The 24040-nt window shown below is 44.0% G+C and overlaps 4 protein-coding genes and 1 long non-coding RNA gene across 9 annotated transcripts; 3 read left to right on the top strand and 2 right to left on the bottom strand.

Annotated features, from left to right (window-relative positions):
• The first annotated feature begins 99 nt into the window (after positions 1 to 99).
• On the top strand, positions 100 to 1963 carry itpa (inosine triphosphatase (nucleoside triphosphate pyrophosphatase)). The gene is made up of 8 exons (XM_058073123.2): positions 100 to 380; positions 564 to 621; positions 719 to 783; positions 877 to 950; positions 1015 to 1046; positions 1133 to 1245; positions 1317 to 1393; positions 1759 to 1963. Exons 1-8 carry the CDS (start codon positions 318 to 320, stop codon positions 1871 to 1873), a joined length of 597 nt encoding a protein of 198 aa, XP_057929106.2. The 5' UTR covers positions 100 to 317; the 3' UTR covers positions 1874 to 1963.
• On the bottom strand, positions 1239 to 5552 carry rangrf (RAN guanine nucleotide release factor). Its single transcript, XM_078790120.1, has one exon. It carries the CDS (start codon positions 4836 to 4838, stop codon positions 4269 to 4271), a length of 570 nt encoding a protein of 189 aa, XP_078646246.1. The 5' UTR covers positions 4839 to 5552; the 3' UTR covers positions 1239 to 4268.
• vamp4 (vesicle-associated membrane protein 4) lies at positions 4270 to 13905 on the top strand. 4 transcript variants are annotated; one of them, XM_058073117.2, is made up of 10 exons: positions 4270 to 4899; positions 5289 to 5493; positions 6185 to 6304; positions 6530 to 6631; positions 9132 to 9178; positions 9305 to 9355; positions 9686 to 9786; positions 12310 to 12389; positions 12484 to 12535; positions 13054 to 13905. In XM_058073117.2, the coding sequence occupies exons 3-10, from the start codon at positions 6302 to 6304 to the stop codon at positions 13077 to 13079; spliced, it is 462 nt and encodes a 153-aa protein (XP_057929100.1). In that variant the 5' UTR covers positions 4270 to 4899; positions 5289 to 5493; positions 6185 to 6301; the 3' UTR covers positions 13080 to 13905. The 4 variants fall into 4 exon arrangements, with proteins under 4 accessions (XP_057929100.1, XP_078646247.1, XP_078646248.1 ...); XM_078790121.1 differs by lacking the exon at positions 4270 to 4899 and adding an exon at positions 5124 to 5141; XM_078790122.1 differs by lacking the exon at positions 4270 to 4899 and adding an exon at positions 5124 to 5141 and having other exon boundaries at positions 6188 to 6304.
• Positions 13906 to 14073: 168 nt separating this feature from the next.
• Positions 14074 to 23822, bottom strand: LOC131129497 (uncharacterized). 2 transcript variants are annotated; one of them, XR_013627286.1, is made up of 4 exons: positions 23732 to 23822; positions 20357 to 20594; positions 16699 to 17135; positions 14074 to 14638 (listed from the first exon to the last, which is right to left on the bottom strand). It is a non-coding gene; the product is annotated as an uncharacterized LOC131129497 (long non-coding RNA). The 2 variants fall into 2 exon arrangements; XR_013627285.1 differs by having other exon boundaries at positions 16699 to 17207.
• myoc (myocilin) lies at positions 16571 to 23485 on the top strand. The gene is made up of 5 exons (XM_058073114.2): positions 16571 to 17141; positions 20337 to 20402; positions 20490 to 20573; positions 21562 to 21773; positions 22159 to 23485. Exons 1-5 carry the CDS (start codon positions 16706 to 16708, stop codon positions 22738 to 22740), a joined length of 1380 nt encoding a protein of 459 aa, XP_057929097.2. The 5' UTR covers positions 16571 to 16705; the 3' UTR covers positions 22741 to 23485.
• Positions 23823 to 24040: the final 218 nt, after the last annotated feature.

The raw sequence follows: 24040 nt of genomic DNA on the forward strand, positions 1-24040 counted from the left end.
CGAAAAGCTCTCTGATTGGTTGAAACTAACAGGGCTAACATGTGTCCGTATGACAATAAAACAGGGTGTTGTTGGTTCCTTTTCGTTTGCATTCCTATAGAAAAACAAGTGAGGAAAGGAATTTGTAAGAGGAAATTAAATTGTGGTGTTGTGGTTTATCTATCTATCACCGAACTATGCATGTGTAACTAGCAAGTTACATGCAGTTCCTCGTTGTGGTTGTCATGCACACTTTAGGGCAAAGACTGTTGCTTTAAACGGACTGCCGCCAAAACACTAAAGACGAAGAAAGAAAAAAGCGAAGACGACGATCCAACATGGCGGTGCCGGCGGGACGGTCTGTCGTATTTGTGACTGGAAACGCGAAAAAACTCGAGGAGGTACAGCAAAACTCCAGTCACGCGTTATTTAGTTTTCTTTCCGAGTGTGTGGACAATTTAATTTAAATTTAATTTATCGATTGTTTAAATCGGTCGATAGAAACGCCTGCTGGTCAACCAAAAATAACCAGGAATTCTCCCAAGCCGTGTTAATCGATTGCCGATTTCGTTTTGGTCCTACAGGTGATTCAGATTCTAGGCGACACGTTCCCCTACAAACTTATATCAAAGAAAATTGACTGTAAGTAAGACGTATTGAGGTAATAGCACGCTTAATAAACGATTAAACATTCTATTCAACACGCAGTTAAGAGTATTTTTATGTAATTTTCTGCTAGTGCCAGAATACCAAGGGGAGCCAGATGACATTTCCATCCAGAAGTGCAAGGAGGCTGCACGACAGGTACATTCACTTCATTTACATCACAAAAAGTTTTAAATACCCAAAACTGCACATATAATTGGTCTGAAATGGTCATCGTATGTCTGTGTTCAGATTGATGGCCCAGTCATAGTGGAGGACACCTGTCTGTGTTTCAAGGCACTGGAAGGCTTGCCTGGCCCTTACATGTTGGTTTTAAAACTATTTTTCTAGACGTTAAAGCTTAAAATAACTAAATTATTTGTTTTGTAGAAAGTGGTTCCTGGATAAACTCAAGCCAGAGGGTAAGCATTAGAAACCGAATCATGATGTTTTTGTCACAGATTAAAGTCGCAGCACCAATATCTTGTCCTCTATGTTCCATTCAAAGGCTTGTACAAACTACTTGATGGATTTGAGGATAAGTCAGCATGGGCCCTCTGCACCTTTGCATTCACACCCGGAAAAGACCAAGAGGTGGAGCTCTTCAGAGGAATAACACAGGTTGACATTTTCTTTCAGTCCCTCTCAAATCTTGCCATTTTGTCTTAATCTAATATGATTTGTCTCTTTAGGGCCACATTGTGAAACCAAGGGGACCCAGAGACTTTGGATGGGATCCCTGTTTCCAGCCAGAGGGCTATGATAAAACGTAGGTGGTGCTTGTGCTTTGTTGCTACCCACCACAGGGGGGACCCAGAGATTGAGGGCACAGTCACACTAGGCTATTGTCCTGTGCTGGACCGTCCTGGCCCCAACTGTCATTTAAGCCACAGCTCGTTTATTTGTCCCATCAAATCTATTCTGCTGCAATTTCCCACATAGTACTACAGGCCAACAGTCTTGTCATTTACAAGAAAGTCATCACCATTTTTTTACAACACAATAAATTGTTGCCAGGTATTGGTTTGAGGGAGCCTGATTCCTGCTTTAAAGTGTTGTAAAAACACACGATAAAAAAAATATCCAGTTTGTTGACGTGTATTCTAACATTTGCGTCGTCTTGCTTGTTTCCAGGTACGCAGAGCTTCCCAAAGAAGTAAAAAACTCAATTTCTCATCGATACCGGGCGCTAGCGGCCATGTCAGAGCACTTCTTGCCAAACGCCAAGAGGAAGAAGACAGACAATTGAGTTGTCATGTTTGGTCATACAATGTTAAGAATCTACTGCAAATGAGAAATTGTTATTTCCACATAATAAATATCTCTTTACTGCTTTTTTAACATGTCTGTTATACTTATATCATGCAGTGGTGAAAATATGCAGTGACCTAAGATGAAACCATGTGAGAGTTTAGCTTCCACCATGGAGCATAAATCATACACACCGATGATGAGAGCAGCAGATTGCGGCCTAGAGTTGGCCAGGGAAGATAATGATTGTTCAGGCTGCATGGATGGACAGATGGTGTAGGGAGAAGACACAAGTAGACCTAGTCCAAACAGTAATAACAGAGTTAGGATAGTAAATAAACCCTGGAATCCCAGTACAGAAAGTACACATTTGACCGGCGAATACCTCCAAGCTGCATCAGTATTGTGAACCCACCTTATAATGAGGGTGTCCAAAGTGTATTGGCCCGTGGCATGATCTCAAATTAAAATGACAGAAAAAGGCATAATCGAACAATGCTGATACGAATTACAAGGCTGTCAATCAATTTAAATAATTAATTGCAATTCATAAAAAATTTTGCAATGCGCACATTAATTGCATTTAACACTTTTAACGCTGTTGTTACAAGAAATTTATATAACCCATTAGCATTGAAATCCTTAATTAGTAATACACATGACTTTAAAAATACTATTTTGTCCTTACTCTTTGACTTTCAAGTATGTATCCATTTCCTGGTTACTTTTGACACAAGACTCTTGGGATTGTAGGCCTGCATTGCTAACCGAGCATAACCACTATAATTTTTTTTTTAAGTTCCACCTACTCGCATACTATCTAAGATGATGCCCAGCAGACAACGGTTAGCTATTTCCATACTAGTTATTAACAATTTACATTAGCACCTGCTTGGTAAACTTACATTGTGTATTTGTACTAAACAGCCCGACCATTTCCTACTGTATGTGAAATTTCTAGCTCTATGGTTATCATCACACTTCTCTCATCACAGGTACCCGTTCTGATGTGGCATAACCATAATAAAAAGTCACTCGGGAAATTTGCTGACATGTGATCATCATTTTGACTTTGAAGCCTATTTTCCCCTCTAAAAAGTTAACTTCAATTTACTTTGAAGGTTCCACTGGATTGCACAGAAACAAGTCCACGGAAAAAAATAACGGCAACACATATGCAATAATAATATAACAGTGGAAATTTAGTAAAATGTTTTTTTTAAAACGGGCAAAGGGGTGACGGACGTTTTGATGTGGCTTCCAGGAGACAAGACGTACTTGACTCAATCCTGCTGCTTAAAGCTCACATGTCACATATTATGAATAACAGGAAAGGGGGGGGAAACGGTGCTTTGTACTGCATACCAAACCACTGACTGCTGGGTTTCATTTCAAAGTAACTATTAATGGGGGTCAAATAACTCCATATATATTTTGTTTTTAACCAGGATGACTTAGGGTTGGAGCTAGTGGACGATGGGAAGAGTTGACCTGAACCACATTCCAGAGGGTATTATTCAACTTTAAAACCCAAGGGAAATCTCTCTGTAAGACACCCACAGCTCTGTGACTGTGATCTGCATTTTATTGGCTGTTAACTCTTATTTTTTAGGACTGTATGAACACTGTGGAGAGATGTGTGTGTGGACTGTCAGAACATACATAATCTAAGAGTTATTCGAAAATGAATTGAATAATGGCTTGATGTCTGCACCCTGCTGTCTTGGGAGACAATGGTAGCGACCACGTAATCAAGTTTGTTGAGAGCAGTCCGATTCTGGAATCACAGGCTCTGCCGCAGATGTGGCACACAAAGTCAGACGGCTGGACAGAGGCCTGGCTCTTCTGTTTTCTACGTTCTCCTGACTCCTTCATGCACAGTGTGGTGCCAGCAGCTGCGATCAGCTGCCACTAGTTCCCAACTATTTGGATCCATGTCTACCAGCTTCATATCTCATTTACAGAGACCCTTAGAGTGTGGTACTGGGCAACCTGTTGGGCAGTGACCCAAGGTTTGCTCGCCATACAGGAGGTCCTTGGGGATGCGTCCATCTTTCCTACAACACACATGCCCAATCCAGCTCATATGGCGCTGGCAAAGCGTGAGGAAAGTTTGAAAATTCTGTTCACTTCCTAAATAACAGTGATGAAACCAAACGTCTAAAATATGCTCTCCTGTAATGCAGATTAAATATTCACCATTATCTGCTTCAAAATGCACGCACACCCTCAAAAGGTGTTATGGAAATTAGTTGCAAACGTCATTGTCGCATAAACTATGGGACATTGATGATGAAAGACAATAGGTTTTATTTTAGTTAGTAAAGTGAATTTTAACCTTTTGGTTGATGAAGAATTGATGGAGGATTCGAACTATGTGCCACCTGCAAGTTCTATCCAAACAGTTCCGGGTTGTGCAGAGTCAACGACCGTAGCAGGTGCTGGAAGTCTTCCACAGTCCACGGTTGTCCACCAGAGCCACCCGCCGCTGCACTGCTGCTACCGGGGTTGATCCTCTGCGGGTCGTTGAACGTCACCAGAACTTCTGTGTCGAACTGTGGAAGACGGAACACAGCCAGGTGGATCCTCACCATATTCCTCGCTTCTTCGTTGAACTTGGACACACACTGGGTACCAGTGAGCACCCATGCGCAGCTGCACGCCGACAGGGAGAGCTCGGGTTTGTGTAAGGGGACCACACTCGTCACCTCCTGTGCTTCAGGGTGTGAGGCGGCATTGCTGTTTGCGATGTCCTCAAAGTGGTACCGGGCTGCCTCCTGGTCCTCTACGTGGGCTTGGTACTCCAGCAGCTCCACGATCAGGCTCTGGTCGGTGTGAGCGTGGACGAACACCTCCTGGTTGTCCGGAATCTCTCGGAGCTTGCTGACGTCCGCGGCGCTTTGAGGGATAACGGCCGAGAACGCGCCTCCGAAAAGTGGGTGAGGCTCATTGATGGACTGCATGTCAAGACCACCAGATTTATTTCACAACTTAATGCCCAAGAAGGTTGAAAATGTCCTCAAGGTATGGCGACATGCTACACGAAATAGTTGCTTTGATTTTTCCGGGTAGGCTTTCTTCTTCTTTGTAACATAGACTCTTAATGGTTGCACTGCTGCCACCTACAGGTGAGACGAAAAGAGGCGCGCTCGAGACCTCAAAGTGGGGTGTGCATAGGGTAGTGCTTCTCAAACCGTTTTCCTGGTTTCAGTTTCAAATTCCAGACTGGGTACCTGGGTGCCCTGCTCTTACTCATGGGTTGACCGGTCCGTAACTTTTCATTCTGTTGAAATTTGTTTCACTCTGTCGAAGCATGTTTCGTTGTGGTGTTCTATACATCTAACGCAACTCCGCTAGGAAAATATAACGTAATAATGATATAATAACATAGTGTAACATCTGCCTCCTTCCAGCTGTTGTCTGCATTCACTTCCTGGTCAGGTGACCAGACGCCAGCTGAGCTAGCAAGCTATCTGTCATGAAGCAGCGGACTATAGGCTAACATCCACAACCATGATCCTCTCATTGACGCCTCATCCTCCGGATAGAGTTTGGTGAATCCTCGCATCGCGGTTTCCTCAAAGAACCACCACGAAGCTCTTACGTTGACATCAAAGCGTGAGTTGGCCTTCGTAGAGGTTGCGTTCTGTTTCTGTGCCAAGGGAATACAGGCTCGGTAGCTCACAGCTACCTTAGCATCCATAGCTTAGCGGGTGAGGTGGCTACGACACCGCAAAAGAGGAAGGCAATTTGTTTTGTGCCCGAAGGGGTGTTTTTGTCCAATTTTACCCAGATTAGGTAAATCTTGTGAAACATTTCTTATTTAGAATGTAAAAACTACATTGGATGTTGGCATTTCATGGACTGTAGTGGTTTTCTCTAACCAACAATGTTAAGAAGCGTCAAGCTATTATTTTAGATTGTAAAGCAGCCGTCTTCGCTTCACTTTTCTTGTATTTAAATCGTTTATGTGAAGTTATTGCACCTTTCCTTTCACTTATTTCACATGTGTCATTGGAGGGCAGGCACTGCAGGTTTTCTCTCCACCCAGTCTCTCCAGCAGGTGATGTAATTGATGAGCGCCTTGCCTCAAATTTAAGTTGTTGATCAATAAAATCACCTGGTTTAGTGACTGGCTGGAAAGAAAACCAGTAGTGTCTTGGCCCTCCATTGGACAGGTTTGACACCCCTCTACGGTCCCTGCAATGATAGATTCTGCTGTGCATGTTCTGTTCCCACTAAAGTCTAAATTATGTCCTCATGTGGACCATTCCGTCCTTTTCTGTCTTTCTGTCTCTTTATGCTTTAGCAGCTTCTGTTCTCTCTGCTTTCTGGAAAGTACCTCTCACTAAAGGCCAGTTTCCAGTTGCCCTGCCAGAATTGGACACGGGGAGAAAGCCACAGTTTCAAAACTGAACTGGATTCAATGGTATATGTTTTATAGTCAGCCGGAGCTTAAAGTATGTTTGGTTACTTTGAGATTGAATAGTATAAACAGGTTTGAAACAAAGGTACATTTTGAAGTCACTTAAGCTAGCACACTATTCAAAGACAGGGCAGTAGAAACAATAGAAATAGTCTGCTGCCATCACAAGCCCGTTCTATCTATCCAGGCATGGTTTGCTTAGTAATCAACCTTTCTGTGCTCCTGCAGAGGGAGCCCGAACGGGAGGAGCAGCCCAACGCCGATATGCCCCCCAAGTTTAAACGACATCTCAATGACGACGAGGTCACAGGATCCATTCGCAGTGAGAGGGTGAGAAAGAGAGAAGAGTGGACTGACACAACAAAAATGATGATGTGTGCATGAAGGTTTTTTTATGGACACACTCACCAGATTGAAGATCACAATATATTTAGAAATAAGTTGTTATCAAGATGACACAGAAGGCTGTGAATCACACAGTCCAGTCGTTATATTAGCTTGAAATAACCACTTCCGAATGACGTTCATGCTAATAATATGAACATCTTTTCTGTTGTTCCTATGGCTACCCATCATTGCCTTGATGTACCTGTCTCAACACCTTTCTTGTTGTGATAGCATTATCATCGATGCTAACTTGCACGTAGCAGCGAGTAATTACTTATGCCATGAAGACATTGAGTGGAAGAAAAAAAAACAAAGAAATGTTCTTTACTGCTGCTGTTTGTGTAGGAAGGATTCGTTTGTCCGCAACTTCCTGATTACAGATTTTGTTGCCTCACAGAATTTGTCTTTTGTGATGGGTGGGTTTTGCTAAAAAGCGCTGACATCATTCATCAAAGATAAAACTGTCTGTATTTGAAAGAAATACAGAAAGTGTTCCCAAAATAGCCTGCAATTAGTGAATTTTTTTTTTTTTTACAATGATTATATATGTATTAAGGCTATAAACCCCTAACCATACACTTTTCTCAGACAGGCAATAACATTTTCTCACAATTCTCTTTTTTAAAAAAAAAAACACTTTCACATCAGTTGAAACCGTTTGAATTTTAATCATTAACCTACAGGTCCGATATAGGAAATTATTAAGACTCACACACATTTCACTCCTGTGACCGCGCCTTTTCGTCCTGGCGCTGTTCTACTGTACTGTAGCATTTTTGTATCCTTGTCCAGGAGTACTGTAGCAATATGTTTTATATTGCTGCAGTACTCCTCCGGTTGAAATCTTCCTCCAGATTAATTTACAAGCTAGCAACCACACATGCAGGACACATGGCAGGGCAGCACACAGGGAAGTGATTGGCTGTAGACCATCAAAACGCAAAAAACAATGGGTGGTGCAGACAGACAACAGAGGGAAGAGAGACACTCAACTTCCCACAATGCAGTTCTTGTTAAAGGGCCAGGGCGTGGAACAGCGTTCCTACGCTGTAATAAATGCTTGTTTAAAAAAGCACAAAAAATATTCTGCAAAAGGTGAACCACGATAGAGTGGGGGACCAACTGTACACCATGTGATGGCAAGTTTAATCTGAAATCAATTAACCATTAATAATCATTTATTTGTGGAGGCCCATGACTTATACACACCATGGCTATATTTGGCACGACCTCATCTGTTATATTTTTGGAATGCACAGAAAAGAGAGACATTTTTGGTCATAAGGATTGTGGATGATAGACTAAATTCCCCCAAAATTGCAGTTTTCCTCAAAGATTTGGCACTACCTTTTTTTCCAAACATTATAATGGTACTGTCTGTATAGCTTGTTGTCCCAACTGCATACAGTTGGTCATCCACAGAATAAGATGTAGCAGGAGGGAATTCAAAATGTGACACCTCTGGTCCTATTGGACACTTTTGGAGACTCTTAACATGAAATAACGTAGAATATAGTGAGATATTACACGTACAATAACATGTACATTATCCTTAAAATCAGCACACCCAAAGGAGCCCAAGAAATCCCCCCCCACTTGTCTCAGCATGTTATAAGGCACACGCATCCACATCCAAGTGCATGAAATGAAATCAAAAGCCGCTCTGTTGTTAAAGAAGGCATAGCATGATCATGTTTTGTTACATCAATTGTCCTCCACCATCATGCATGTGATGATGTATATGTCAAACGGAGGACGCTCACATCATCCCACCCCCTTTTCTGGGCTCTGTTACTATCTACAGTGTGCTGTAGATCCTCCATCAGCCTTTTGTTTGGCATCTCTGTTGTTCCAACAGTGCCTGGAGGAAGTGTCGCCTAAATTCTACATAATCTCATGGAACATCCCGTAATAATGCATGTGCCATGTTTAGATAAACCCATGACTGAGAGGCCATTTTTTCCTCTCCCAGCAACAGCAAATTTGTGTCCTCTCGTCCAATAAGAAAGCAAGCCACGTTGGGAAAATTCTCCTCTTGTTGTGAGGAATTTAATGCACCTGTCCTTGCTAATTCACCATGAATAGCGTGTGGTGTGTGGTGTCTGGTGGCACTTCTTCTTTTAGACTGTCGCTGTTGATACATACACACACAAACACGTTGACTTGTTCTGTTCACTTATATCTTTTGATATAAGATGAGGTGAAGACAGAAAGTCATCAAAATAAAGCCACTTAATATTAGGTTAACCTCCAATACTAAAGCTGTGGACAGTGTGCCTTTTACAAGAACATAATGCTAACTTTATATGCGCTATTATTTCAACCGTATGTTTATTGTGTATGCATTTATGATAAATAGCATATTTTGAACAAGGCTAAAATAACCAAAATAAGTGCTTATTTTAAAGTCTATAGAGAGCTTTGTACCTTTTTGTGTTAACAGAGGAACCTTTTGGAAGAAGACTCTGATGAAGAGGAAGACTTTTTCTTGTGAGTTTCTGAACATGTTTATACATTTTATAGAAATTGCTTAAATTTGTAACTATTCATCTTTCACCACGTAACTGCCTGATGATATTTTATAAAACACTGATTTGTTTCCTACCTGTTCACCAGGCGGGGGCCCACAGGACCCAGATTTGGACCCCAGAATGACAAACTCAAACAGTGAGTCCAAAACACATTCCTCAGTCAGTGCCAGAGGTCAAATGTTGTGTGTTCAACACACAAGCTAGCTTTTGGTGCCTGTTTATGTGTTATATAACCAAGCATGTTGTGTTTACTGGAGACTGCAGGTTGTTAGCGCATTGTGTAAGAGGGACCCCTTCTCATGCATGTTATTGTGTAACCCCGTCCCCCTCCTCTTTGCTGCCTACCCCTCGCCCTTAACACAGAGGATTTTGTGTACATGTGGACCACCCCAGAGTTTATTCTTGCTTACGTCACTTGTTGTCAATGTGCTCCTTAGCCATTGTTGTTGACCCATGTGGTCCTCAGGGTGCAGTCACAGGTGGATGAGGTGATCGATGTGATGCAGGAGAACATCTCCAAAGTGATAGAGAGGGGCGAGCGTCTCGACGACCTGCAGGACAAGTCAGGTGAGTCACTTCCAGACTGCGACTAAATGGGTGCATTTTGATCACTTGACATTTTCATGTGATCCGACTAAGAGAATGTTGGTCGCATCACACACCTCTGAAATAAATCATCAATTATTCTAAGACATTAAAATCTCGATTGTATATCGTTTATATCGCCCATTCCTACTACAGTGAAGAAAATAAGTATTTGAACACCCTGCTATTTTGCTATTTCTCCCACTTAGAAATCATGGAGGGGTCTGAAATTTTCATCGTAGGTGCATGTCCACTGTGAGAGAGATAAACTAAAAAGAAAAATCCAGAAATCACAATGCATGATTTTTTAACAATTTATTTGTGTGATACAGCTGCAAATAAGTATTTGAACACCTGTGTATCATCTAGAATTCTGACCCTGAAAGACCTGTTAGTCTGTCCATTAGAAGTCCACCTGCACTCCATGTATCATCCTGAATCAGATGCACCTGTTTGAGGTCGTTAGCTGCATAAAGACACCTGTCCACCCCATACAATCAGTAAGACTTTAACTTGTAACATGGCGAAGACCAAAGAGCTGTCCAAAGACACCAGAGACAAAATTGTACACCTCCACAAGGCTGGAAAGGGCTACGGAGCAATTACCAAGCAGCTTGGTGAAAAAAGGTCCACTGTTGGAGCTATCATTAGAAAATGGAAGAAGCTAAACATGACGGTCAATCTCAATCGGAGTGGAGCCCCATGCAAGATATCACCTCGTGGGGTCTCAATGATTCTAAGAAAGGTGAGGAATCAGCCCAGAACTACACGACAGGACTTGGTCAATGACCTGAAAAGAGCTGGGACCACCGTTTCCAAGGTTACTGTAGGTAATACACTAAGACGTCATGATGTGAAATCATGCATGGCACGAAAGGTTCCCCTGCTTAAACCAGCACATGTCAAGGCCCGTCTTAAGTTTGCATATGACCATTTGGATGATACAGAGGAGTCATGGGAGAAAGTTTTATGGTCAGATGAGACCAAAATAGAACTTTTTGGTCATAATTCCAATAAGCGTGTTTGGAGGAAGAAGAATGAAGAGTACAATCCGAAGAACACCATCCCTACTGTGAAGCATGGGGGTGGTAGCATCATGCTTTGGGGGTGTTTTTCTGCACATGGGACAGGACGAGTGCACTGCATTAAAGAGAGGATGACTGGGGCCGTGTATTGTGAGATTTTGGGGAACAACCTCCTTCCCTCTGTCAGAGCATTGAAGATGGGTCGTGGCTGGGTCTTCCAACACGACAACGACCCGAAGCACACAGCCAGGAAAACCAAGGAGTGGCTCCGTAAGAAGCATATCAAGGTTCTAGCATGGCCCAGCCAGTCTCCAGACCTGAACCCAATCGAAAATCTTTGGAGGGAGCTCAAACTCCGTGTTTCTCAGCGACAGCCCAGAAACCTGACTGATCTAGAGAAGATCTGTGTGGAGGAGTGGGCCAAGATCCCTCCTGCAGTGTGTGCAAACCTGGTGAAAAACTACAGGAAACGTTTGACCTCTGTAATAGCAAACAAAGGCTACTGTACCAAATATTAACATTCATTTTCTCAGGTGTTCAAATACTTATTAGCAGCTGTATCACACAAATAAATTGTTAAAAAATCATGCATTGTGATTTCTGGATTTTTCTTTTTAGTTTATCTCTCTCACAGTGGACATGCACCTACGATGAAAATTTCAGACCCCTCCATGATTTCTAAGTGGGAGAAATAGCAAAATAGCAGGGTGTTCAAATACTTATTTTCTTCACTGTATGTCTGTATGTTCATAAATAATTTTGGGCATCTCACAAGGACCCTCAATAACACACATGCACACACTCCTTGTGGTCTTTGATCTCCTCACTCACAAAGACATTTGACTCTTGCCCATCTGTAGCATCCGCACAGCAGCCAAGCCGGACAACAAAGCACATCTGGAACACATTGGCATGCCTTGATTGTTGTAGGTCACCCTCGGGCGCAAAGTACAGGTGCACTACTGCTAACTGTGTGCGCGACCCTTGCAGTTGTGCCTCTTCCTGCCTTCGGGCAGTAACATTCCTCGGAGTTAACAAGCGTCTTCACAGGAGCCTCATCGCCTTTCTATAGTGGCAGCAGGCTAGCGGTCACATGCACGTGGAGGCAGCAGACGCATGACAAAGACTCCCAGGAGAGCTCCAGGCTTGGACAAGGTGCCTTGTTGGCATGCCAGCGAGCTGTAACCGTCCTGTTAGCATGTGTAAACAGCACGTTAACAACAAGAGGTATCCAAGCGACGGTGAGCGGGAGGACATGACTGAGCGTTGAGTAGTGAGCAGGAAATGTGTTTTTGTTCTGTATAAATTGACAACGTGTGTGAGCACACTTTCATTTGTTCTGGAACTTTTACGTAACTCAGCATCAGGATGTCTGAGTCACCTCCAAGCAAACATGATACGCCACTTGTCTTTTTTCTTTTACCTTCCCTGTTCCTACAATGTTTTTCTCTTCACATGTCCTCATATGCCTTTTTTCCAGAAAGCCTATCAGACAATGCATCGGCTTTCAGCAGCCGAGCCAAACAGCTGCACAGGAGGATGTGGTGGAGGGACATGAAGGTGCGTTGTCGTCCACTGTGTATCATGGTCACTGGTGATATCATGGTCACTGGTGATGAGCATCACGAGGGATTGTTTGGCTTGTCTTCCTCAGATGAAGATGATCATCGCTCTGGTTGTGTTGGGTCTTCTGCTCATTATCATCAGTGAGTATCCTACATACACCTGTTTGATTTCCTAGAAGGTGGATTGATGTGCTTTGGGCCTCAGCTTTGCTTTCCCAATGACCCAGTAAAATACATCGTTGTTGTCTGCAACAATACATTAGTCACTGTGGCGCTGCTTGCATAGCACAAAGACACACTAGCAGCAATGGCCACCCTCTGTCCCTGCACAGTCTTATCCTGAACCCGCAACCATCCATTCCAAAGTCCAAATGAGCTCATGTCCCCCCACACACCGATTTTTTACATTTAAAAAAAACGTGTTATGCTTAGTCTCCACCACTTCTGGAACCCCAGATCCAGCAGGGAGGGAGAGATGGAAGAGATGTTTGTCTGTTATGGGCTAGAAAGGCAGAAGCCCAGGAAACCAACTCCTCAACTGGGCCCACAACCTCAACGAATGACAGACCACTGGATTATCAAAAGCCCAATTTTAAGGACAACCTATGTTGACTATTTTAAAGGGTATTCTAATCAAGTGTTGTCTCTTTCTTGCCCAGTTCCAGTGATTCTGCGGTATCGCTAGTCTATTGAGGAGGAGGATGACGGACGATGCTTCTCCCTCTTCATCTGTGGGATCTTTGTGCATGGTCCTCTCCAGCTTGGATCATGCCAACCAACCAGTCTCCAGCCCACATCATTATAGCATAATTATTACTTTTCACAGCAGCACAACAACAAAGAGTAAGGTCACACAATAGTGAGCTGTCACTGTCCACCCTCACCAGACTCCAGTGTGTGCACCCTTTGGGTACACTACTACGGCCTCGCAGAGTACCGATAATAGAAGAACATGCAGTTAAAACTTGAATCCTTATCTGTGACGGCCATCTTGTACTATTTTAAACAGGCCTGCAGATGCCCCTCGAACGTCTGGCCATGATTCCATCACGTGCGTGCTCTCTCAAGCGGATGCAGGGTGATCACGTGCACGTTCTGTCGTACAAAAGCAATGCAGCGTCTGAGATGCATCTTCTCACTCTTGATCCCAAACGTCCGCCATCGTCATCCTTAGCCAGTTAGCAGGGCCGCATCAAAACCAAAACCTCCAGGTTATGAATGTTTCCGGGCCGGCTTGGTCACCCCTTCTCCTACTTGCTGCAGATGGTCGAGTTTGGTCCAGTAGTGCTTCTAGTTTTGTCTTATTTCTGCTGTGATGTATGAAAGGTGAGGGGCACGTCACCTTCTCTTCACCTTAGCATTCCACAGGTCATATTGCGAGGAATTTCAAGCTGTGAATAACTCCAGATTGTCATGTTATTGTTCTTAATTTATTTGAAGCTGTAAATATTGATTCTGTAAGATGACACAATACTTTGGCATTCCAACCCTTACTTTTTGCCCCCCCCCCCCCCCCCCCCCCCCGCCCTCCTGAAATAAAGTGCTTTTAAAGGTCCGCTCACCGGTTTGATCTGGTTTGAGTGAGTCGCCAGGCCCAGGCTTGAGGAGGCCATCCAAGCCGTAAAAGATGGAGGGACAGGTTGGAGGAACATGTGAAGGGGGAGGGAGGAGGGGCAGGAGATGAAGAAAAATAAGTCTGTCTGAGCTGTCCATTATATCCTCTCATTAGGGCAACATTTTATTGGGCTGCCACTCAGCTGCCAACATCAACTTCTCACTAAAACTCAAGAGTGTGTCAGACCTCCTCCTCACACACCCTCACCATCGGCAGATAATTTGACTCACTTTGGTTTATGCAGCAGAGGGTATTAAGATTTGAAAGAACAACTGTTAAACACATCTACCGCTTCACCGGCCTGTTAAAACATGAAAAGTCTTTGATTGATCAAGTGGAGGTTGTGACCAGCGATTCAGTCCCATGTGCAGCAGAGCAGGAGAATAAAAACATCATTCTATAAATGTCTGCATGAAGGGATATTTTCATCCCGCCCACATTGGCAGCACAGGATGTTTTGGTGCTCTGTTTGAATGCTCAGACCAATGACTTCAGATTCCGGGCATAGCGGCGGTTACGTGAGTCACATGAAAGGGAATCAAACTCACAAGATGATGATGAAGGAGAGGACAACGATGCCAAGCTCTGTTAGTCAGCCTGCTGGGAGGAAGATCTAGGCGTGTCAGTAGCTGAAAGTTAAGAAAACAAATCTCCAGTGAAAGATACTTTAAGCCCTTTGGATTGGGTTTATCAAAACAACCATGGTTTTAACGCTTAATCCTGCACTCCCTTTTAACCACTTCGTTTCTGCTTGGTTCACTTCTCCACATTTTGCTTACAGCCAGCAATGATAAATACTAATTTAAGAGTAATAAGACAGCTGGGATAGGCTCCAGCATGCCCACGGTCCTCGTGAGAATAAGCGGTAGAAAATGAATAAATGAATGACGATGACTGGCAGTGAACTGCTTAGTAGTCACTCTTAGTCATGAAAATTATCTTAATCCCAAAAACACAATCAGCACACACCAGCTGATGTCATGTTAGTGAGCCTTTGCTTAACAGTCTGGAATCAGTCTGGTTATGAGTTATCAGCCTGGAAAAGGTTATAAAGCCATTTCTAATGCTTTAGGACTCCAGCGAACCACAGTGAGAGTCAGTATCCACAAATGGTGAAAATATGAAACAGCGGTGAACCTTCCCAGGAGTGGCCCGCCAACCAAAATAGTAAGAGCGCAGTGATGACGCATCCAAGAGGTCACAAAAGACCCCACAACAACATTCAAAGAACCGCAGGCCTCACTTGCCTCAGTTACGGTCAGTGTTCATGACTCCACCATAAGAAAGTCACTGGGCAAAAATGGCCTGCATTCAAAGGCAAAACCCACTGCTGCACAAAAAGAAAATTACGATTCATCCAATGTTTTGCCAGAAACCATTTTGATCTGAAACATCTTGAAATGAAGGACCGACTTTCTTACATAATTCACATGTAGGTAGTCACTGTCCTAATATTTTGTGTGTATTGGTCGTGAAGTCACAAGGCAACCAGCAACGCCAACAAAAGGAGCCAGGAGGATGAGCATTTTGCCCGCCGTGGTGTATCTATCTGGGATCCAATCTTTCATCGTGCGACCCGGCTGAAAATAAACAGGATCACAGTGGCTATCGCATGACGCTAAAAAGTCAACGGCGCTTCAGCTTGAGAAGAGATGAAGAGTGGCAAATCCATGCTGGCAAGTAGGCTAACAGGGCCTCACTGAGAGGGGGGACAACGGCTCCTGGCAGCCCCCTCATGTTGTATTAAGCAGATTTACTGAAGAGGGAGTCTGCACATACACAAAATGGACAGAAGAGAAAAAAGCTCTACTTAGCTGAAATATAAATCAATGACAAATTACTGTGATTAAATTTTCTCGTGAGGGCCAAAAAATAGTAAGCTGTGGGTTTTAATGGCCCCTGGGCCGCACTTTAGACACCCCTGCTTTAGGGACACAAGCAAGATTCTGACAAAAGTAATAAATAATCAATATGAGCTGTGTTTCGCTGGCAGGCCCATAAACATACAATGCAGCCTCAAAACACGAAGCATCCAATTATACTGTTGTTTTTCTTTCAGCCACCAGAGGGCATTGTTGCATGAGCTCAGTGCATGGTTGTTGGATTATGGGTGAGAATTGCTATCCCAATACTTTTGTCCATATAATGTATTCTAAGCAGACCAAGGGGGCTCGGTTCACGCTGTAACCACCTTAAGGTGACTCGCGGTAATCCACAACCCTTCAAAATGACACCCCTGGAAGCGGATGAAAGGTGACACCGGCCCCCTGCCCCCCAAAAGTAACTGTATCTCAACTGTCTTCTCAGCCATAAACCTCATCTAAATTCCCTAGAAGGCATGGGAATGACGACATAAAAACGTTAAAAACACATAAAAAATAAAGGTTTGTTTGGTTTTTGGAGGAATTAAAAATAGAACATGCTGAAAAAGCCAGGCATCCCCTCCTTCTCCTCCTCCCTATCCATCTTTCTCCACTCCCTCCCTCCTTTACACCTCTGCCACTCTTTCCCTCCTTCCTAGCAAACCTTCTGGATTGTATAAATATCAGTGAGAGCTTTGAGGAGAGGTCAGTGTAAGTGACTTGCACAGAGGAAAGACAACCTCGGCCAAAGACAACATACATAAAAAAGCACCTGCAAGGAGGCCAAATATTGCCTGACAGTTCCCAAAAGAAGTGGACTTCCTTACCTCCATCATGTTCCTCCTGCTCTGCCTTGTGGGGCTTCTGGCTCAAGGGGACGCTCAGGACCACGCTGCCCTCTGGAGGGGGAACGACCGCAGCGGGCGATGCCAGTACACCTTCACCGTGGCCAGTCCCGCTGAGGCCAGCTGCCCGCAGACTGCAAGCCCAGAGCTGGAGGGCTTCAAGGCCAGACTCTCCCTGCTGGAGGCGCTGGTGTCCAGGCTCACTGGAGGCACCACCCAGCCTGGAGGCCGGAGCCAGTCGGAACTTCAGGAGACGCTGGCCCGCACGGTGGGCGAGAGGAACCTGCTGCAGGGGGAGAAGGAACGCCTGGAGAGGGAGCTGGGTGGGCTTCAGCACCGCATGGAAGACACGCTGAGGGAGATGGAGAGGCTGCGGAACAGACCCTGCCCACCTCAGAGCCCCGTGGTGCCGCCCAGGGCTGGAGGTAAGAAACACAACACCACGGTCACTCTTGTGGTACTTTATCAGGCGGGGAACCTTTTGTGGTTGCCTAAACAGGAGTTGAAAACAGTTTTTTGTGAAGCAACTGTCACTTCGAGCTTTTTATGGATCAGAAAGCATGCCAACATTTTACTGGCAAAGGGTAACATAAAAATATCATTGTTGTAATTAGTTTTCATGTATATACAATTACACATACATATTCTATGTAGTAAGAAAAATAATACTGATAAATGAAAATTATGATGATAGTAAAATTGGGAATTCTGTATTCATATTGGAATTAGAAAATATTAATAATTATAAATTGTACAACCAAAATTGTGATGTTTTTGAAAGTTATGGTTCTCCTAAACCTAAACAAAGTACATAATAAAAATAATCCCTGTCAACCAACCTAACTATGGATTCCTGATTTATCAGCATTACAATACTATGTTCACATGCTTATTTTTTGCTTAAAATTCAAGTACTATAAATTATTTTCCCTTTTTTTCCCCTCTGGTGGTTCATTTTGACCACCCAGCAAGATAAACTTGAAATTCTGCACCCAACAGGGAGAAGAAAGTGTTTTAGTGTGGACGTTTTGATGAAAACATACACACAAATGTCAGGTTGCTTACTATTTATGAGTCTTTATGACATGGGGACTTCCCTTCACATGGCGAGCAGGGTGTGAAGTGTTAGGTTGGGATGTGGCCGTGGTGGGGGGGGGGTTGAAATGCAACCTGGAAGTAAAGGTTCCAAGTGCAGGTCTTTTAATGCTGCCAGGCGTTTAGGGTGCATACATGCTCCACACAAGATACTGTATCTCATGGCCAAGAATGTTAAGTAAGCTCCATGATTGTGTTTGCTGAGGCCAAACATCCATTTAATTACACCCCACCTCCCCCATATTAGTCTGCTTAGTACCCCCAAAAGAACCTTTTTTGCCTGAGCCTGCAGCCATGAATCCTTCCTCATGTTTACACCTGCAGGCTGAACCACATGTACAATGCATCGCACAACTTTCAACAAAGACACAATTCCATGAACTCAGTCGCTACATATTACAGTCGGCAGTCGCTATATCGTAGTTCAAATATCGCATCCTCACCCTCAATTTATTAATTAAGTAAGTGATCTATTCTAAGAAAAAATGCATATTCAAGAAAATTGCACTTATTCTTGGTCTAAATTGAGCATCTTCAAGTATAAGTATGAAAATGGCTAGATGAGCTAACTAAATGAACTACAAATACAATGCAGAAGAAGCATTCTAATTGTGAATGTAGTATTTTACATCAGCCACTAGGTGTCAGTAATAGCTTGTTGAGACGGAACAAGCATTTGGTGCAGGTTTAAATGATCAACATCCATCCATTTTCTATACTGCTTATCCTCACTAGGGTCAAGGGTATGCCGACTTCAGGCGAGAGGCGGGGTACACCCTGGACTGGTCGCCAGCCAATCACAGGGCACATATAGACAAACAACCATTCACACTCACACTCATACCTATGGACAATTTGGAGTCGCCAAAAAACATGCATGTTTCTGCAATGTGGGAGGAAATCGGAGAGAACGCACACACACAGGAGAGAACATGCAAACTCCACAAAGAGATGCCCAAGCGGAGAACTGAACCCAGGTCTTCCCGATCTCCTGACTGTGTGGCTTACATGCTAACCACTTGCAAATAATAATTGTAATAATAACACGAGCTACTGCTGGCGCCATAACCCTCAACAAGCTAAAACTCTACTCTGAACCTCCAACGTCACTTCCTGTCCTCCACACATCTGTCCACCCACAACTAAGGTCCCCGAGGTGAACACATTTACCGTGACACTACTTGTCAGCACGACAGAAGTATTCAATTTGAGACACAGTCTTGCTCTCAGTGACTGACAAGTAGTCCTCCTTTCAATCATTAGGAAATCAAAAATCTCCCACATAGTGCAGTTATTGGTCAGGCAATATGTCAATCATCACATGCGGCACAGTGAGCGTTTGTAACATGTCACACTTCATGTAGTCATCAGTTTTTGCACACAGCAATTTGACTGGCGTGAACTTCATACAGTCATTGATCAATCTGCAGCACAGCGACTGGTCGTAATAGCTCAGAATTTATGCCATTATGGGTCGGTCACAGCATAGTGAAAGGTCTGCATTTCATGCAGTCGTTGCTCAGTCAACATGTCAACCATGATGTACTCCCACTTTATGTAGTCATGCTTCAGTCTATACAGCGAAACCCAAATATGGTCTGTTAGGATGTCAAAATCAGGGCTGATGGAGGGTTTTAGGTCCACTGAGAACCTTTGGTGTTCGTAAACAAAGGTGGGGGCACATCTGGGGCATGTGCACATTGGGGATTAGGCTAAATAGCAGGCTATGGCTATTTACCCGCAACGATGAGGAACGGCTATATCCATTAATCCCTGGGTTTGCCTCCTGTTTTTCATACTTTCTTCCTTTTATCCATGCCCCCTCATCATTTCTTGTTTGCGTGACTCCATCATCCCTACCCTCCACATGCAAACCATTAAAAAAATAGGCTTTCTGCATCATTAAAGCCCATTGTGCGCGCCACACTGCCGCTGCACGTGCGCAACATCAGCGTGCAACGTGCGTTTCGCTTTGTTTTTTTGTGGAGGAGCATACGCAACTTCACAGAGAATCTTGAAGGTGCAACGACGTAGCGGGCCAACCAAGTGGACAGCGTGGGGGCGCCACAGGGGTGTCATGAGTGTGTCATGTCACCTTCCGACTGACTGTCTCCACAGCAGCTGGGAATGTGCTCGGCGGGTGTCCCTTTTCTGCTGTCACATTCCCTGCTGTCATTGCTGTCACCCTCCCTCACCAAATACACTTTTATTCATGTGTGGACTTGGCCCGCTAACTCCTTCGTACAAATACATAAAATAAAATGACACTTACCGTCATACTATGCTACACTATCAAAAATGTCCAGACGATAACAATATAAATGTCAGGGGGTCCCATAGTGTGGGTCGTGGCCATTTGAGGCCAACTGTTCTTTTTTTAATGCAAATAAACCAAAATGTTTTAACAATTACAGCAAAACTTTGGGAAAGAGATAAAAAAAAAGTAAAAAGAAAAAGTTTCAACATTCCAAATATCAAAATGGTTAATTATTCTCAACAATTGGATGAACTTTGTGTGTCTTCAGGGTCGGGCCCTGTGTCTCACCTGATGGCGCGTCCCAACAGGCAAGGTGACAGCAGCAGTTTAAGAGGTGAGTCCCCTGCCGTAGCGCCACGACTTCACTCTCAAATCAACACAACAACAAACGTGTGGACTGGTGGATGTGCTTCCGTGACAGATTCGGCATGGCAGCGGGGACACGCCGGCTTCCAGGAGCTCAAGGCCGAGGTGACCGAGGTCCCTGCTCCTGAGGAGTACACAGGTTTGGAAACTGGACTCGTATCTGAAAAATTAATCATGAAATACACAGTTGAAGCTTTACAGTATAAGTCCAGCCATCCACTTTCTATACAGCTTATCCTCACTAGGGTTGCGGGCATGCTGGAGCCTATCCCAGCTGTCTTTGGACAAGAGGCGGAGTACACCCTGGAGTGGTTGCCAGCCAATCACAGGGCACTTATAGACAAACAACCATTCACACTCACATTCATACCTATGGACAATTTGGAGTCACCAATTAACTTAACATGTTTTTGGAATGTGGGAGGAAACCGGAGTACCCGGAGAAAACCCACACACAGGGAGAACAGAGATGCCCGAGCTGGGAATCGAACTCACCGAGTTGTGTGGCATGCACGCTAACCACTCGTCCACTGCCTACCACATGTCTGCATGTCAATTATTATTAGACTAACCTCCGTGCTGATTTACATGTTAATGGTGGGTCATGGTGTTGTTAGCAACTGCAAGTCCACTTCCTTGCTTATAGGGAGAAAGGAAGCAATCGTAATGAAGCAAAACAAAACAAAAAAACACCAGTGGCAGCACTTTGATGATGACGTCTCTGACCCACGTTTCAAGTCACTCCTTCCTTTGCTCCCATGCGTTCACCCGTCTGACCCGCAAACATGACACCCCCCCTCACACACACACACACCAGTAACAAAAACACCCCCATGGTGACAGTCTCAAAGCAAATACTGCTATTTATACTGCAGCATTTGGGAGAGAACACCAGCCTTGTGCGCCATGGCAACAGGATGTCTCACTCTGATGACTTTGACGACATGAAAGTTCCCACCTAACTCCCAAATCCTACACCTGAGAGCAAGACTGTGTTTTCAGTCTTATCGTATTCCCGACAGAGTCACTTTGGAGTACAGGGTGTTCTTCTTCATCCAGCTCAGTCAAAAACTCAAACATGAAAACATGGACTCTTTTAAACCAGGCACTTTCTCCCTCTTCTTCAGGTTGTGGTGTGCTAGTGTCAGTGGCTGAGCCTGTCACTCATAGGAAAGCCGATAGCATCGTGGGAAAATACGGGGTCTGGATGCAGGACCCTGAGGCGGTGGCCCCATATGGGCCCAACATGGCGTGGCGCATTGACACAATCGGCTCCGACGTCAGACAGATGTTTGGATACGAGGACATGGAGCAGCTTTCTAAGGGCTTTCCCACCAAGGTGGGTGTCAAATACCGTACAACAGTTTTGCCTCAATCAGTAAAAGGGTGTGTCACCTTGGTCCTGCAATAATTACCATAATTGCTACTCTGACCGTAGATTAGCATAGCACATAGGACAACAGGATGGTGTGGAGGTACTTTTCACGTTAAAAAAGATTATTTGCAGGTGAGCGAGTGCTTTAATTAATCAGGCTGCAGATTATTTGACCAGTTTGCGGTGCTAATGGGTCAAAAGCAAAAGCAGTATTGGGCCTCAAAAAATATATATGCATAAAAGTCTCAAATTGATGCCTTTCTGCCAATAAACACTATAATAAATCAAGTATTTGAGGAAATAAGGTGTTCTTCCAATAAAAAGCTGATCTGACATTGGTGCTGGACAGGTTCTGCTGCTGCCGGAGCCACTAGAGAGCACAGGCGCCACCCTGTACAGAGGCTCCCTCTACTACCAGAGGCGCCGCAGCCGCACACTCATACGCTTCGACCTGGCATCAGAGAGCGTGGCGGCCCGCCGTGACCTCCCGCACGCCGGCTTTCACGGTCAGTTCCCTTACTCGTGGGGGGGATACACTGACATCGACCTGGCTGTGGACGAGCAAGGCCTGTGGGCCATCTACTCCACCAGCAAGGTCAAGGGCGCCATCGTGCTGTCGCAGTTGGACCCCCATAGCCTGGAGGTGAAGAAGAGCTGGGAGACCAACATCAGGAAGAACTCAGTGGCCAACGCCTTCATCATCTGTGGCCGTCTGTACACAGTGGGCAGCTACACGGCACCCAACACCACGGTTAACTACATGTATGACACAGAGACTAACCAGGGCAAGACGCTCGCCATCCCCTTCAGGAACAAGTACCGCTACAACAGCATGATCGACTACAACCCGACCCAGAAGAAGCTGTTTGCTTGGGACAACTTCCACATAGTCTCCTATGACCTGCGGCTGGGACGCCCCATGGCTGCCTGAGGCCCGCCGACTTTGGCTCCCCTGGTCTCGCTTCAAAGACTCAAGATCTTTATTTAGGGTGCGCGATGGTTGAAAGCCAACAGTATCCATACTGTATGTAAGAACAGCAACCACAAGGGGGCGATGTAGACCCTCTAACTTGCTGAAGAGGAATTATTTTTGTACCGCTTTGAGTTAGATATTTGTTTTATTTGTGATTAGATATAAGCAATGTCCACATTATCATGGGTATTTCTTGTAAAGAAAACGTTTCAATGTATTTTTTACAAAGGCAATCAAGTTCTTCCAAAAAGCATTTTTTTATTCTTCATTTTGAATAATGTCTCTGTGTGTTTTTTGACTTTTTGCTAACTTTTGTGATGTGATGTGATGTGGTTTACATGTTAATGGTGGGGCATGGCGTTGTTAGGAACTGTGGTTGCCATTGTGTGTTTTCTGGAAATTATGGCCTCATGGTTTAAGAGTTACTGTTGCTTTACTACAGACAATAATTGCTGCTTATTTGTGGACATAGCAGTTCATGTTCCCTCTCATTTGCCAATTTCAACAGACCAGTGTGCATGTACAAATATACAATGTACAATGTGTGAACTAGGTGACATAATCACATAATATATAAACAAAATATAGAAAATACTCCACAAGAGGTTTTAATGCTCTTTTCCTGTCCATACCATTACATTGCATGTATTTCGACACTGCAGCCAACTAATGTACATTGTTGTTGAAATAAATACGTTGTTAAAGTACACAGTGACTCTTACGAATAATTCAAGAATACTCCGTCGTAATTGTACAACAGCTTGAACCCTTTTGTGCCTACAAATCCGCCATACTTACTAGCTTACTTAGTTTACTAGCTAAGCTAGTGAACGCACGCATACTTGCTGTTTTCACATACATGTATACTAACTAAATACATATATCTAATACATGTATCAACACACTTTTCAGAGCAAGATTCTGAACCACGTATGTGTCATTAAATTACCTTTACATTTAGATCCGAAGCAATGATGCCAACGGAGAAGCGAGCGAGGAAGTTGGCGCTTCGTACTGAATTAACCCAGGTGTCGCGGTGCATTCTGGGAGTTGTACAATCTAAGTGCCTTTTGCGTTAAATGTGACCGTAATTACCTGGACAACTTCGTGTGCGCTTAATTTACAAAATTTACGATTACTTACTATTGATTCATACATTCATTTTCTACCGCTTTTCCTCACGACTATATTTCTTTTAAATTATCTCCCGAGTAAAAAGCATAAGCAAAATGTAAAAAAAAGTTGATATTGCATTCTG

Source organism: Doryrhamphus excisus, linkage group LG4 (assembly GCF_037039965.1).
Source record: "Doryrhamphus excisus strain RoL-2023G ecotype Guam linkage group LG4, RoL_Dexc_Guam_v1.1, whole genome shotgun sequence".
NCBI classification, from domain to species: domain Eukaryota; kingdom Metazoa; phylum Chordata; class Actinopteri; order Syngnathiformes; family Syngnathidae; genus Doryrhamphus; species Doryrhamphus excisus.